General features: G+C 33.5%; 2 protein-coding genes across 3 annotated transcripts; both read left to right on the forward strand.

Annotated features, from left to right (window-relative positions):
* Positions 1-1,250: 1,250 nt before the first annotated feature.
* Positions 1,251-4,898, forward strand: LOC108197431 (6,7-dimethyl-8-ribityllumazine synthase, chloroplastic). Its single transcript, XM_017365049.2, has 8 exons — positions 1,251-1,543; positions 1,838-1,971; positions 2,596-2,691; positions 3,035-3,130; positions 3,367-3,445; positions 4,035-4,081; positions 4,308-4,367; positions 4,617-4,898. The coding sequence occupies exons 1-8, from the start codon at positions 1,381-1,383 to the stop codon at positions 4,659-4,661; spliced, it is 720 nt and encodes a 239-aa protein (XP_017220538.1). The 5' UTR covers positions 1,251-1,380; the 3' UTR covers positions 4,662-4,898.
* Positions 4,899-6,066: 1,168 nt separating this feature from the next.
* Positions 6,067-10,807, forward strand: LOC108199824 (RAP domain-containing protein, chloroplastic). 2 transcript variants are annotated; one of them, XR_010286353.1, is made up of 4 exons: positions 6,067-8,295; positions 8,417-8,499; positions 10,245-10,456; positions 10,546-10,807. XR_010286353.1 is itself a non-coding variant. In XM_064082909.1 (3 exons), exons 1-3 carry the CDS (start codon positions 6,450-6,452, stop codon positions 10,338-10,340), a joined length of 2,025 nt encoding a protein of 674 aa, XP_063938979.1. In that variant the 5' UTR covers positions 6,070-6,449; the 3' UTR covers positions 10,341-10,807. The 2 variants fall into 2 exon arrangements, 1 of the variants encoding a protein (XP_063938979.1); XM_064082909.1 differs by having other exon boundaries at positions 6,070-8,295; positions 10,245-10,807.
* Positions 10,808-13,341: the final 2,534 nt, after the last annotated feature.

Raw genomic sequence — 13,341 nt, forward strand, 5'->3', positions numbered from 1 at the left:
TTTAAAAAAATGATGTTTAAATTTTTATTAAACAAATAATTTTAAATATATGTTATAGAACTATATTTTACAAGAGTTTCAAAAGACGTGCAAACAGTGTACATAAACAATTAGGCAGGAGTACTTCCGGTGTTTGGTTATACAGTTTTTTTATTAAGACAATGTAAAGGGTCGTTGCGTTCACAGCCATCTGGAATCATGTACATGTTTTGTTCATTCCAAATCCACACGTGATGTTTAATTGTAAAAAAATAAAATTTCAAACCCATACCTCAAACCTCCAAAGTATGAGTTTTTGATACCCAAGAGAGGAGGTGGGTAAGAGATGAAAGCATGAGAATCAGTTTTATTTATGATTTTTTTCTCTGTTTCAATGATTACATATTAATTTATAATACAACAATAATTATGATGCAAAAATATATAATAATTTTTAAAAATTTTAAATTAACATAAATTAATAATTTAACTTTCTTTTTAAATTTGAATATATTGATTCTAGTACCCAACCATACACATGATATCATATATAATACCTTAAACTCATACCACTTTAACTCGATTCCTTATTTTAACCCCATATCACTTGAACTACCCGAAGAAAAAAACTAAGTAACTTGCGCTTTCCAGGTCCACTCTACATAACTATCCAAAATTTTATTAAAACTAACTATACATTTACTTTTGATTTCTCTTTCAATTTTAATATCTATAATGAAATATTATTTTGTTTGAGAAAAATGTGAGAACATATTTTTTTGTCAAAATTTATATAACAATTTTTATTTGATTTCATCCTACAAATAGTAATGAGGCCCATCTCCATGCACGCCAATCTTCTAACTAAAATAAATCATTTTGATATTCAATAATAAATTTATAATATTTTTTTAATTTTAACATAATTAAAAAATATAAACTATAAGAATTATAATATAATATTATAATATTATATGAATAAATAAAATCCTAAATTAACTTGATAAATGTGAACATTTGATTTCTCTATAATTAATGTATTGTCTAAAAAAAATTAGAGAGGATAAATGTTCTAACTTCACCTGTTCCAACAATTAATTTTCTTAGTTAATAAAAGCTTAAATCACGGTCGGAGAATCAAAACGAGAGAGGTAATCAGGGAGGGATTTGTCACGCCTCTTGCTCGGAGAGGAACTTGCCTTTTTCCAAGAAAACCATTAAAAAAACAAAGTATTATTAAGCAAAGTGGGTTGGGTTAGCATTTTTACTACTATAAAAAATCAAACTCAGCAGAAGCCTATTTGTATCTCTTGAAAATTCATACAAACAAAACCCTGTACTCCTTTTTCACTTGTTACCAATTGACTTTTGATATACAGGATTCACTTCAACTCAGACAAAATGGCTGCTTCATTCGCCGGTTGTATTCAAAAATCTCCTCTTTCAGTTGCCCATAAATTACCCCATAAGCCACTGTCCTTCGCTCCTGTCTCGCTCATTTCTTACAAATCTTCGTCACACTTGGTTTGCTCTTCTGTCTCATTATCTTCTCCTGCTAACTCAGGTAATTTTCTTCACTTTTTAGCACTACCCATTTCGTTTATGTTCTTAAATTTAGTGTAATTTACTGCTTTGCCCAGGTGGGGTTTCATGATTTTTTGGGTTTATAAGTTAGCCTTGTTTTTTTAGGAGAGATTTTGCGTATTTCTTGAGTCTTTGGCATGACCCATTTGATTTATTTTCATAAATGTGTGTAGTTTTTGTGAAGTTTGCTTGATTCTTGAGTTTTTAGTATTGCCCTATCTCGGATTCTTTATGATAATGTAGTTAGTTTACAAATTGTGTTTTTAATGCCAAGGGGCTGGAGTACCACTGTTTGGTGGGGTTAGGGATGAGAAGAATTTGAAAGATAGGTCAGCATTTGCTCAGACGGAAGCTGTTCGACACTTGACTGGCTCCCTCACTTCTGCTGCTGGTTTTCGCTTTGCTGTTGTATGTACTTCTGCACCTATTCCCTGCACATTGATACATGGACACCTGCATACACTTGCATACATAGATAAAACTAAATGACTGCTACCCGGTATGTTTTGCAAGCCTATATCCTGCTCATAAGGGTAGAGTCGTAGAGCGGCAGTTTCTTTAAAATTCCTTTGCTTTGGCCGTGCTAGTAATTTCATATGAATAAAAGACGAGAGATGATATATATCAAGCAGTAAAATATTATAGCTCAACTTCCAGGTAACAAACATTCAGTACAATAACCAAACTAGTATATAGGTGCAGAACATGTGGACATAGATGTATAGAGCAGATCTTGTAACTTTAAATTACACAGCTTTCAGGACCAATCCCCATCATTTTATTTTCTTATATACAGACATCAATGATAGTCTCAGTTCTGTTTTGCTGTATATGAGAAATGTGGCTGCTTCATTTTTCACCTAAATCTAGCCGTCGATATTAAGATTACATCTAATAGTCACCCCAGATAACTCTTTAGTAACAGCTGACCGCACCTTGTTGCTTCTTTTGGCTAGTGTAAATAATTTATTTCTTTAAACTATCACTAATTTTCTAGCTGCCATTCTTTTCTTATTATTGTTATTGCAAAAGGTGGTAGCTCGGTTCAATGAGATTGTTACCAGGCCACTGTTGAATGGAGCTCTGGAGACGTTCAGCAGATATTCAGTTAAAGATGAGGATATTGATGTACGTAACATTGTATATACCTGACATATCCTTATTGATTTACCTGTATATGTCGGTCCACTCCATACTTTCACATTCCTGTTAAATTACCTCGCGAAACAAGTGATGCAACAACTTAAAGATGAAGTAACATAGACATACTGATTCCGTATTCGAAATGGTATTCAATAAGTATGCAATGGATAATCTAATATTTCTTTGGACCTTTACTATGTTAAAAAATGATTTATGTTGGACAGTGTTGTGATCTGCTAATGAGCTCATCATTTTAGTTGCCTCATGTTGCACCCTTTGATTACATCACTTCTGACATTAGCGCATCATTGTTGTTATTATCAACCAGGTCGTGTGGGTTCCTGGTAGTTTTGAGATTGGTGTTGTTGCAGAGAGGCTTGGGAAGTCTAAAAAGTATGATGCAATATTGTGTATTGGGGCTGTGGTATGATTTCATCTCCCTAATCACAACTCAATATGTTCTTATAAAACCACCCAATAATTAAATTTGTTCAGATTTCTTAAAGCCCCATGAACTGTTATATCAAGCAGGTACTTTTGTTGTTGTAATGTTTGTCTGCATAATCTTGTATATTGGACATTTTCATTCAGTAAATAATTATAAAATTAAGTATATAGTGGAACCTAGTTGTAAGATCTGTAAATTTATTGTTTTTTTAGGTAAGAGGTGATACGACCCACTATGATGCTGTGTCTAATTCAGCAGCTTCTGGAATACTCTCAGCTAGTCTGAATTCTGGTAGGTTTGAATGTTTTATTGTCTTTTTAACTTTATCTTTAATTAGATCATAACTTATATTTTGTTATTATAAGATTGTAAATACTTTCTTACAAGATTTTTCAATAAAAACAGTAACCAAATGTTTTTATTGCTGTATAGAGACATTCCTAAAATCAAATAAAATACTATACAGACACCTAGGAGGAGTCTTGCTAAAAAAACAACTCGTGGTAGACTAAGCAGCCACTTTACATAAATAATTTTTACAATGGAAAAAGCAACCAACTGTCTTTTGTTTGTTAAAGTTATCAATGGAAATCGAAGATTTATAGCAGACACACTTATGATAGCCCTATTAAAATTTACTAATATTTATAAGAACCTAACTATCTAAACTAATGCAGCCACTAGACTTCACACCTTGTAAGCATAAAACAGTATATTAACCCAAGCACGGTCAGTCTTGCCTTACAAAATCCCTCCATGACCAAGGTTGGCGACCAATTTGTCCATCTGGTCCTGTCTTGAAGCTTGCTCATTCTAGCTTAACTTGGATTTTTGTTAATATTGTTTTATTTATAAATTTCTAATATCGGTTTCATCACAGGTGTTCCTTGCATATTTGGCGTCTTGACGACTGAAAATATGGATCAGGTAATGCTTTGCATAGCTTTTACTTATATGCAATCATTACTTAGGATTATCTTTCTTTTATGCTGTATATAGCTTTGTACTGTTCAAAGTTAGCACCAATAGAAAAAGAAAAACCATGTTAACCCCTTTTTTGCTGCTAAGGTTTAGCTGAGTAAAAAAGACAGCAATTTTGATCTTATTTTATTGCTGCCAGAATGTTAATTCCCTTACCTACACTGCATTGCAGGCTATGAACCGAGCTGGTGGTAAATCAGGAAATAAGGGTGCGGAAGCAGCTCTAACAGCTGTAAGTTAAACTATATTTGTTCATTGGTTGCAAGGGGAGACGGACAAAATATACCTGGATGTCTGTAAAAATACGTTAAGCAGAATTGTTAATTATTTATTTCTTTCTTATCTGTTGAACATGACCTTTTGCAATTGAGCCGTTAACACAAAATTTCAATGCTGCTTTTGCAAATTCCATTAAAGCTTTGGTTGTTTCTCCTGTTAAAATGATAATTAAGTGCTAATATCATCTAATTTCTATATACAGATAGAGATGGCATCCTTGTTCGAGCACCACTTAAAGGAGCAGTAATGCAGTTTGTTCGGGAAGGGATCATATCATTTTCCCTGATTCACCATTTACTTTGGAAAAGGGTCGCTATAGTATTTTATCTTTGGAAGCACGAGGCTATATTGTTTCATTATAGAGTTTAGAGGAACTGCAGAATTGCAATTGTAAGGGTTTGGTGGCATGAAGATTCAAATACTGTTGAAATAAACATGAACAGTATGTTCAATGTATGAAATAAAGACCCTTTTTTTATTTTAATTTTAATTTTTTTGATAAGAAAATAAACAATTTCCTGTTTTGAAATGTGGTGTTTGGTGGTGTTTCCTCTTTTTTGTCTCTGAAGATATATTCTTTAAACCATGGCCATAGTAGTAATCAGTTATAATCATAACTAGTTATTACTATAATTTCTAAGTTTTAGTCAAATTATAAACCACATCAAGTTGATCTCTAAATTTTAATCGAATTAGAGCATCTCCAACCATCGAAAGCCCTTTGCTAAAAAGTGAGTTGGTATACTTAAAATAAAAAAAATTTAGCCAACAGCTCGAAAAACTCAACTCCAACCATACTCAGCTGTTGTCTATAAATTTAGTCAAGGCTAAATTTGTCGAACCTCTGCAGGTCTGTAAGAAATCTGTAGGAAGATTGCACATCATTTATTACCATATGACCTGATATATTCTATTTTAACAATTTAAAATATTAATAACATACTATTTTTAAATTATAACCAACCAATATAGTCAATACCATTGAAGCAATTTTTATATAATGTATTACAGATCTCATTTAGCTGACGATTATAGTCAACGCGGTTGGAGATGCTCTTGTAAACTTGATAAAGTTGGATCGTGAGTAGTTGAAGTTATATAGAACCACACATATCACATATAAACAAAACACACCTGGAGGCATACAGTCAAAATACACCAGGAGGCATATAAAATTTGTTTGCACGATGAATAAAAATTTTCTAAATTATTCCGGATTTTTTCCAGTATCAATATTTAATTTGTACGAATATATTCTGGAAATATTTTTGGATAATTACATATGAGTAAGATGTTTTAGTATAATAGAAACATGTTTATACACTACTCCCTCCGTTTCAATTTATATGTCCACTTTGAAGAAAATCTTTTATTTCAAATTACTTGTCCACTTCAACTTTCAATGCAAAATCATATTTCCAAAGTCAACTTTATTCCACGTATGACTTATTTATATTTCCTAGATCAATCTCACTCCACATATTTTGATCATTTAATGCAATTAATGTGTGAACATCCATTTTTCTTAAACTGTGTGATTTTTTTAAAATAGACATCTAATTTGAAACGGAGGGAGTAATATTTAATTTATCTTAAACAAATTTGACATATTTTATATTATTTTAATCAGGTTTTTGTGAACATACTAAATTAATAAGATAGAGCGGAGTGTATCTTATCTCTCTGCAGGAGTGAGGAGCTGTAAACCTCTAGACCCAGAAGAACAAAGATTGGAGCTTCAAGGGTGGTAATTAATATATAATATATTGTTTGATATAGATTACATATTTTTATATATATATATATATCAACCATTCAATCAAATCCCATACAAACAAGGAAGCTTGCTAGACTCAGGTTTTTCCCTTATGTTATCATAAAGTTTGGTTCTTGAAATTTAATGACCGACCCTTCTTCTATATCCACATATCTGTATGTATATATTCATGGAAGGCTCTATAAGTAGTTGAAGGTTCTTAAAGATTTCATTTTGTTTTGATTTTTACGGTTGGAATTGAATTATTACAAGAAAGAAATGCAGTCAATAATGTTACATACATTTTCTCCACCCCCCTTGTCTTTGAATTGTTTGTTTTCCGGTTATTCGGCTTCAAGTACTATTAGTAGACCTCGCTTCATTAATTTAAGGTTTGATTTTTGCGGTAGGAAACTTGACTTAGGATTTCGAAAGAATTCTAGTGCTGTTAATGTAGGAACAAAAGATATTAGTTATGTTAGGAATGTTCGAGAGGATGATGAAAATGAAGAAGATGATGATGATTCTGATATGGATTGGGAAGCCGAATTTATTGGTGATCTTGACCCGTTGGGGTTTTTGCCCCCTAAGAAAAGAAAAGAGCAGAAAGAATCGAAATTGCTTCAGGATACGGAAAATATGGATTGGTGTGTGAGGGCGAGGAAGGTTGCGGTTAAGTCTATTGAAGCTAGAGGATTGACACGTAAATTGGAAAACATTGTTAATCGGAGGATGAACAAGAAAAAGAAGAAAAAACCAGTTCTCAACAAGAAGAAGGGAGATAAGGTGCTTAAGGTAGACATTGATGATTCTGATGTTGAGTCCGAGTTGGAGGAGGATGATATTGGACTGGTTAATTTGAATACACTTCAAGATGCTAATGAACTTAAAAATGCTGTGAGTATGCTGGCTGGTGGGATGTTTGCAGAGAAGAGAGAGAAGACAATGGAGACTTTCGTTCAAAGGCTTTCTCAGTTTTCAGGGCCTTCTGATCGCAGGAAAGAAATTAATTTAAATAGAGATATAGTGGAAGCACAGACTGCGCAAGAAGTATTAGAGGTTACTTCTGAGATGATCATAGCTGTAGGGAAAGGATTGAGTCCTTCACCTCTCTCTCCATTGAACATTGCAACTGCACTTCACCGAATTGCAAAGAACATGGAGAAAGTATCAATGATGAGGACACATAGATTGGCGTTTGCCCGTCAAAGAGAGATGTCTATGCTTGTGGGCACTGCAATGATGGCCCTGCCTGACTGCTCGCCTCAAGGTGTTTCAAATATTGCATGGGCATTGTCTAAGATTGGAGGTGAGCTTCTTTATTTGTCAGAGATGGACAGAGTAGCTGAGGTCGCGTTGACCAAAGTTGGTGAGTTTAATTCACAGAATGTTGCAAATATAGCAGGTGCTTTTGCTTCGATGCAGCATTCTGCTCCGGAGCTCTTTGTGGTGTTGTCAAAAAGAGCTTCAAGCATAATTCACACTTTCCAAGCACAAGAAATTGCACAACTTTTGTGGGCTTTTGCTTCTCTGGATGAACCTGTGGATGCTGTGCTAGAATCATTGGATAATGTTTTTAAAGATCTGGACCAATTTAAATGCTGCCCAGCTGAAGAAAAAGTTAACTACATTGAAGCAAGAAGTATAGAAACCAATCTTGATGACGTTGTAGATTATCCTGTTCTCACCTTCAACAGAGATCAGCTCGGGAACATTTCTTGGTCTTACGCTGTTTTTGGGCAAATGGAACGCAGTTTCTTTTCTCATGTGTGGAAAACGTTAAGTCACTTTGAGGAGCAACAGATTTCAGAGCAGTATAGGGAGGATATCATGTTTGCTTCCCAGGCATATCTTGTTAACCAATGCCTGAAGGTTGAATACCCACAACTTCGGCTGGCTCTCAGGAGTGATCTTGAAGAGAAAATCGTCCGTGCCGGAAGAACTAAGAGATTTAATCAGAAAATGACCTCCTCATTCCAGAAGGAGGTAGGTCGCCTTCTGGTAAGCACCGGAATTGATTGGACCAAAGAGTACGTTGTCGATGGGTACAGCTTGGATGCAGTCTCAGTTGATCAAAATGTTGTTCTTGAAATTGATGGGCCAACACATTTCTCCAGAAATACTGGTGGGTGCCAGAATAGCCTGTTGTCATTCGTGAATTACTGTCTTTTTTTTCAGTTTGTTTGATTCAGTTATACAAAATGAATATTCTTAGTTTGCTTCAATGATTATATGCATCTCTGCAGGGGTCCCTTTGGGGCATACTGTGCTAAAGCGCCGTTATATTACTGCTGCTGGTTGGAAGCTAGTATCAGTGTCTCACAACGAGGTAACTTTCTAAGTCTCTTTCATGGTTTTATATTCATCTTTTAAAGGAGAAAATGACATTGTTACATCAAGTTTTTTAGTTCAAGTTACCAAAGTTTCTACCTTAAAAGTAGTTCTCTCTTTGGAAGTCCAAATGAGTTGAAGAAACAGAGAAGAATACGGTGTGATGCCTTTTTGAGCTTGATGACTCTTAAATGCTCTACTATATAAAAGCATATGAAATGTTCCTTTAGTATATATGGAGTTCAACTTGAACGCTAAGAAATATGCGATGGTTTTGCTTAGAACAGATTTATTGTCAAGGAGTAAAATGGTTCTTGCCAGTTGTAAAACTTATAGAAAAGTAATTGCTTAGTCAAAGAGGAAATAATTGATTGGCATGAAATGTGAAAGATGAATCTCTGCTGCCCGAAAGCATCTTTATGTTAGTATGCCCAAAGTTAGGATCATGCTTCTACCCATGCCTGTCTCCCAGGACTTCTTATATTGCAAGGACTAATATTAAAACTGCCTTGTCATGAAAAGAATGAGAACTAGTTACAGGACTATTTTAATGATTGAAAATGAAGCCTCTTTTCTTTTGACAGGGACTAGATAGAAGATAACTTGTGTTTGGAATTTTTTTTTGTCCCCACAAATAATTGTTTTTCATTTTCCAAAACTATAAACTCTCTACCAGTTGCTATATATTATACAATTCATCCTTCCTGAAACATTATATTTTTTTGGAAGTAAATTGAAAAATGACATTTGGTTTTATGACAGTAGAGTTAGTATTTGGTTTCAAACAAGGGATATAATATTTAAACTATTCTCAAACTTGATAACGAGTGATAGCCCTAGCATTGGTGGTCTTTAGTGACATCATAGTCATTTTCTCATAGTAAACTGCAATTTAAACTTATCATATGCTTGCTGAAACACTTAGTAGAAGCTCTTTTTTAATAGGCAAGTTATCACTTTTTCGACCCGAAACTCCAAAAACCTTGAAATTAAAGTAAACTATACTGTAGATTCTTGACGATTTAGAAGAAGACTTGTGATAAGGGTTCCTACAAGCTTTTGTAGGGATGGTTTAAAATCATCAAGTTGCCAACTAAGGAGACCTTCAACCTTTACTGCTCAGAAATTACTACATATAAAAAGCAAAGTCAGCTTCAACAACATATATTTAATTAAGGGTAAATGAGCTAAATCATCAATGTACTATATTAAAACTTTCGGTTGGATCACCAACCCGAAAAGTTTTCAGTCAAATGCTTAATCTATGTCAAACTTGCGTATAGGTTAACACTGTTAGTCCCATTAAAAATCCCATTGGAAATGTGACGTGGAAGCTTACATGGCATCAAGTTTAACAATGAATTCGTCACTCAACTTTGTATCATTTTCAATTAGGTCATCGGCTAAATATTCAGAAAGTTTATGGTATAATTAAATTTAAAATAAAATATAATTATTTAATACATATATTTTTCAATCGATACAAGCAAACAAGTATTTATAGATAAACCATTTTCAATTCAATTTTTTTCGATATCAATGAATTGTACTAAAGTATTAATTTTTTCAGTGTTTGATTTTATCCGAATGATTAAACTTTAAACAAATTCAAACTGATACAATTATCATAAACTGTTTGTGTCCACTCCCTAATTTCCTGTTTCCTCTTTATATGTTTCTGTCACATCTGTCTGGATTTTTGTGTTCTTATATATCCTATTATGTTTGGTTGACTCTTTGCAGTGGGAGGAACTCCATGGGGAATTTGAGCAGCTAGACTACCTCAGAAAAATTCTTGAAGATCATATTGGTGGAGGCAGCGACAGTGATACACAATGACAAGTCACAAGTTAGTCTAAAGAAATCCGGATGCTACCTTTTTCATTTGTAGTTTACAAGAAGATATGGAGACGTCAGCTTAAACTTCTCTTATGACTGTTGTACAACCCAAAATGGTGAGAAAAATACAATAGTGGTTCATAATCTTATGATATTGATATCTATATGGGTTTGATATCTATTATAGTACATTTTGATGTGGCAGAATGGTCAAAGTGTGCTGTGGTTGATCCGTGGGGATGGGCGTGGTGCGCCCTTTTTATTAGTAATGAACATTGAAATTCTGATATGAATTTCAGTAACTAAGGTGGGCTGCACAAGAATTTTCAACATGATGTTGTGGGTTCAAATATGAGAAAGCACTCATTCTCAATTCTTAGCTGCGTAGCTGATTGTGTAAGTTTACTATGATGGTAAAATTTTCACATTGCCACCTATATAAAAAAAATATTATCCTCCTTGAGACACTTATTCTATGTTTATTGGTGGCTAATTTGCATTGTGATCCAAAATTTATGGTTTATTACAATAGAACAGTTACTCTTAGATTTTTCACCTGAATTGAAGTAGAATAGGTGGTGTTCCTCATTGTGCTCTGGGTATTTATATTCATCATTACATTCCTACCAAAATTCCTTAGAATATGCCCGCCAATTTATATGAGCTCGATTGTGAATTGATTAAGTCCTAGGCTATATGACCAGTAATGAGCTGAATATGGATGATCCTTGAAGTCAGAAAGAGAAAGATAAAGAAAAATAAAGGAACACAAATCTGCAAAAAGATTGAAGGACTGCTGTAAAAATTGCAGCAGGGAGGGTGGACGTAGAGAAAACAAATGTTCTAATACATATGCCTCGCTCAGCCATGGAGAAGAGAGTTTATGAACCCGTGTGAAGCTGTCAAACTAAGGCATAGAGGAGAGTTTGGAAGATCTGCTAGGTTTATTTCCAGGTCAGAACTTAACTTCTTTTTCACAGTGCGATAAAGGTTTAAGCTTTTGTACTAAACATATACTTATATGACCTATTTTTTCATTCAATTTTATGATAAAACCTCTTGAGCATCCAAGCATGATGAGGTTCTCCTTAATCACCAGAAGATGAACTCGAGCTCAACAAAATTGCTAACCGATTAAACCATCCTTCCTCTAATGAAACACTAAGCAAGCAAACCACCCTTCCTTCGTCTGATGATGGTCTTCGTTACACAAGAATAGAAAAATGTTTCAATTTATAACAGTGAAATCCAGTTCGAGCACTCAAGCTGGAACTGTACTAACATAATTCTTATATGCTACTACAAATGTGTTATAGTTGTTATCTGCTATTACAAATGTGTTAGCGATAACATCTTATAATTCTTATGCTTGTGAAAATTAAAATATATATGTCTTTTGAATGATTCAGTGCATAAAAAATGAGAACTTATTCAACATAATTCTTATCTACCGTTATAGATGTGTTTGTGGTCGCTTCTTATAATTCTTATGATTGTGAAAATTATTATATATATGTGTTTTGGAATGATTCAGTGCATCAAAAGTGATTGTGTAGTTTAATGTAACATTTAGATAAAGGAGTATTTGGGCCTTTATAAGCACAAGCAAATAAGTAATGTATACCAATTTGTTAGTACTTTTGGGCCGACCTGTGGTGGGTTGTTGGGTCCGGTATGCATCTAGTTGCTGCGGGTATCATTGATTGTTGATGGAGGGATTTAACTGATGAGTTTCGTCGTCATTTCTTATTCTCAATTTTCAATCTCTTTAATATGCTTACGTAGCATGTATCCCAGACGGAGGTTCCCACATATTTGGAGGAAAATTCTCATTTATCGGAGACTAATTTTAGAATCTAATATCTCACTTCAATTCAAATACGTCTCGGATCGATATTAATCATAATTATTGATGGTAATACTAACCGCTATTTTTATATCTCAAAAGAAGACACAATATGAACATGACCCATCTTTTATGGATGAGTTTCGACTTTCGATGAGAATAATCCGTTGGAATGCAGCACAAGATCCTCTTGAACTACGATCAAGATTGAAGATATGAGATCATATTCAAATCGTAGCAGAGGGCACTCTAAAAATGACGTGACGACCTCAATGTATGGTATAACTAATATTCGAGAAAAATAAATGTGTGATAAATGTTTGAAATGGGTGGTAGCAATGCTAGGTGCCAATAGCTTGACGTGTCTGTTTGAGGTGCAACTAATATGCATGTCCTTGTAGGCCACCTCTAGCCTTTTATTTAATTTATTATTTTCAAACACATTTACTCTTATTTAATTATTTGACAATATTGAAATAAATTGTTCATTACCTTTTCAAAAATAATTTCTCATTTTTCTAAAAATACTGTTTCTACACCAAATTTGATTTTATATAATTAAGTTAGGGTTATAATATGCTTTTAAAGTTTTTTTAGAAGGTAATAGACTAATAGTTACTCCCTCCGTTTCTTTTTAGTTGTCACATTTCTATTTTTGTTTATTAAATTGACTAACTTTTGACCACAGATTATAAGTCACTCTTTCATTATTTTAAAAAACTAAAAATTACTACATCTTAAAATAGATTAAAAATTATTTCTGGTGATATATATTTTTTTATTTTTTTAATTGATAAAATATTAATAAATTTCAGTCAAATTTTGATCAATTTAACCGGTACAAAACCAAATGTGATTACTAAAAAGTGGACGGAGGGAGTAGTATTTTAATCTGGATATTAATTTTAATAGTCGAATTAAATAAAATTGTCGGTAAAAAAAACCCATCCTCTGTGACACCCGGCATTTAAGTAATCAAACCTCTGTTTTAAAAGCCGCTGATTAATCTAGTTTTTCTTTTTCTCTTTTCTCTCTAGCCTCTCTATTTTCATCTCCGACGGGGTTTCCATCGGTTTTCCGGTGGAAAGCCCCAAATCTTTCCGTTTGATTGCTAGTTTTTTATTGTTCTTGCTTTTTCATTGATTTCCTCAATAA

Source organism: Daucus carota, chromosome 8 (genome assembly GCF_001625215.2).
Source record: "Daucus carota subsp. sativus chromosome 8, DH1 v3.0, whole genome shotgun sequence".
Taxonomy (NCBI): Eukaryota; Viridiplantae; Streptophyta; class Magnoliopsida; order Apiales; family Apiaceae; genus Daucus; species Daucus carota.

Coding starts and splice junctions, on each gene's coding strand:
- LOC108197431 (XM_017365049.2), top strand. CDS start 1,381: ATGGCTGCTTCATTCGCCGGTTGTATTCAAAAATCTCCTCTTTCAGTT. Junction 1,544..1,837: donor ATCTTCTCCTGCTAACTCAG/GTAATTTTCTTC, acceptor TTTAATGCCAAG/GGGCTGGAGTACCACTGTTT. Junction 3,131..3,366: donor TATTGTGTATTGGGGCTGTG/GTATGATTTCAT, acceptor TTGTTTTTTTAG/GTAAGAGGTGATACGACCCA.
- LOC108199824 (XM_064082909.1), top strand. CDS start 6,450: ATGCAGTCAATAATGTTACATACATTTTCTCCACCCCCCTTGTCTTTG. Junction 8,296..8,416: donor ACATTTCTCCAGAAATACTG/GTGGGTGCCAGA, acceptor GCATCTCTGCAG/GGGTCCCTTTGGGGCATACT. Junction 8,500..10,244: donor TATCAGTGTCTCACAACGAG/GTAACTTTCTAA, acceptor GACTCTTTGCAG/TGGGAGGAACTCCATGGGGA.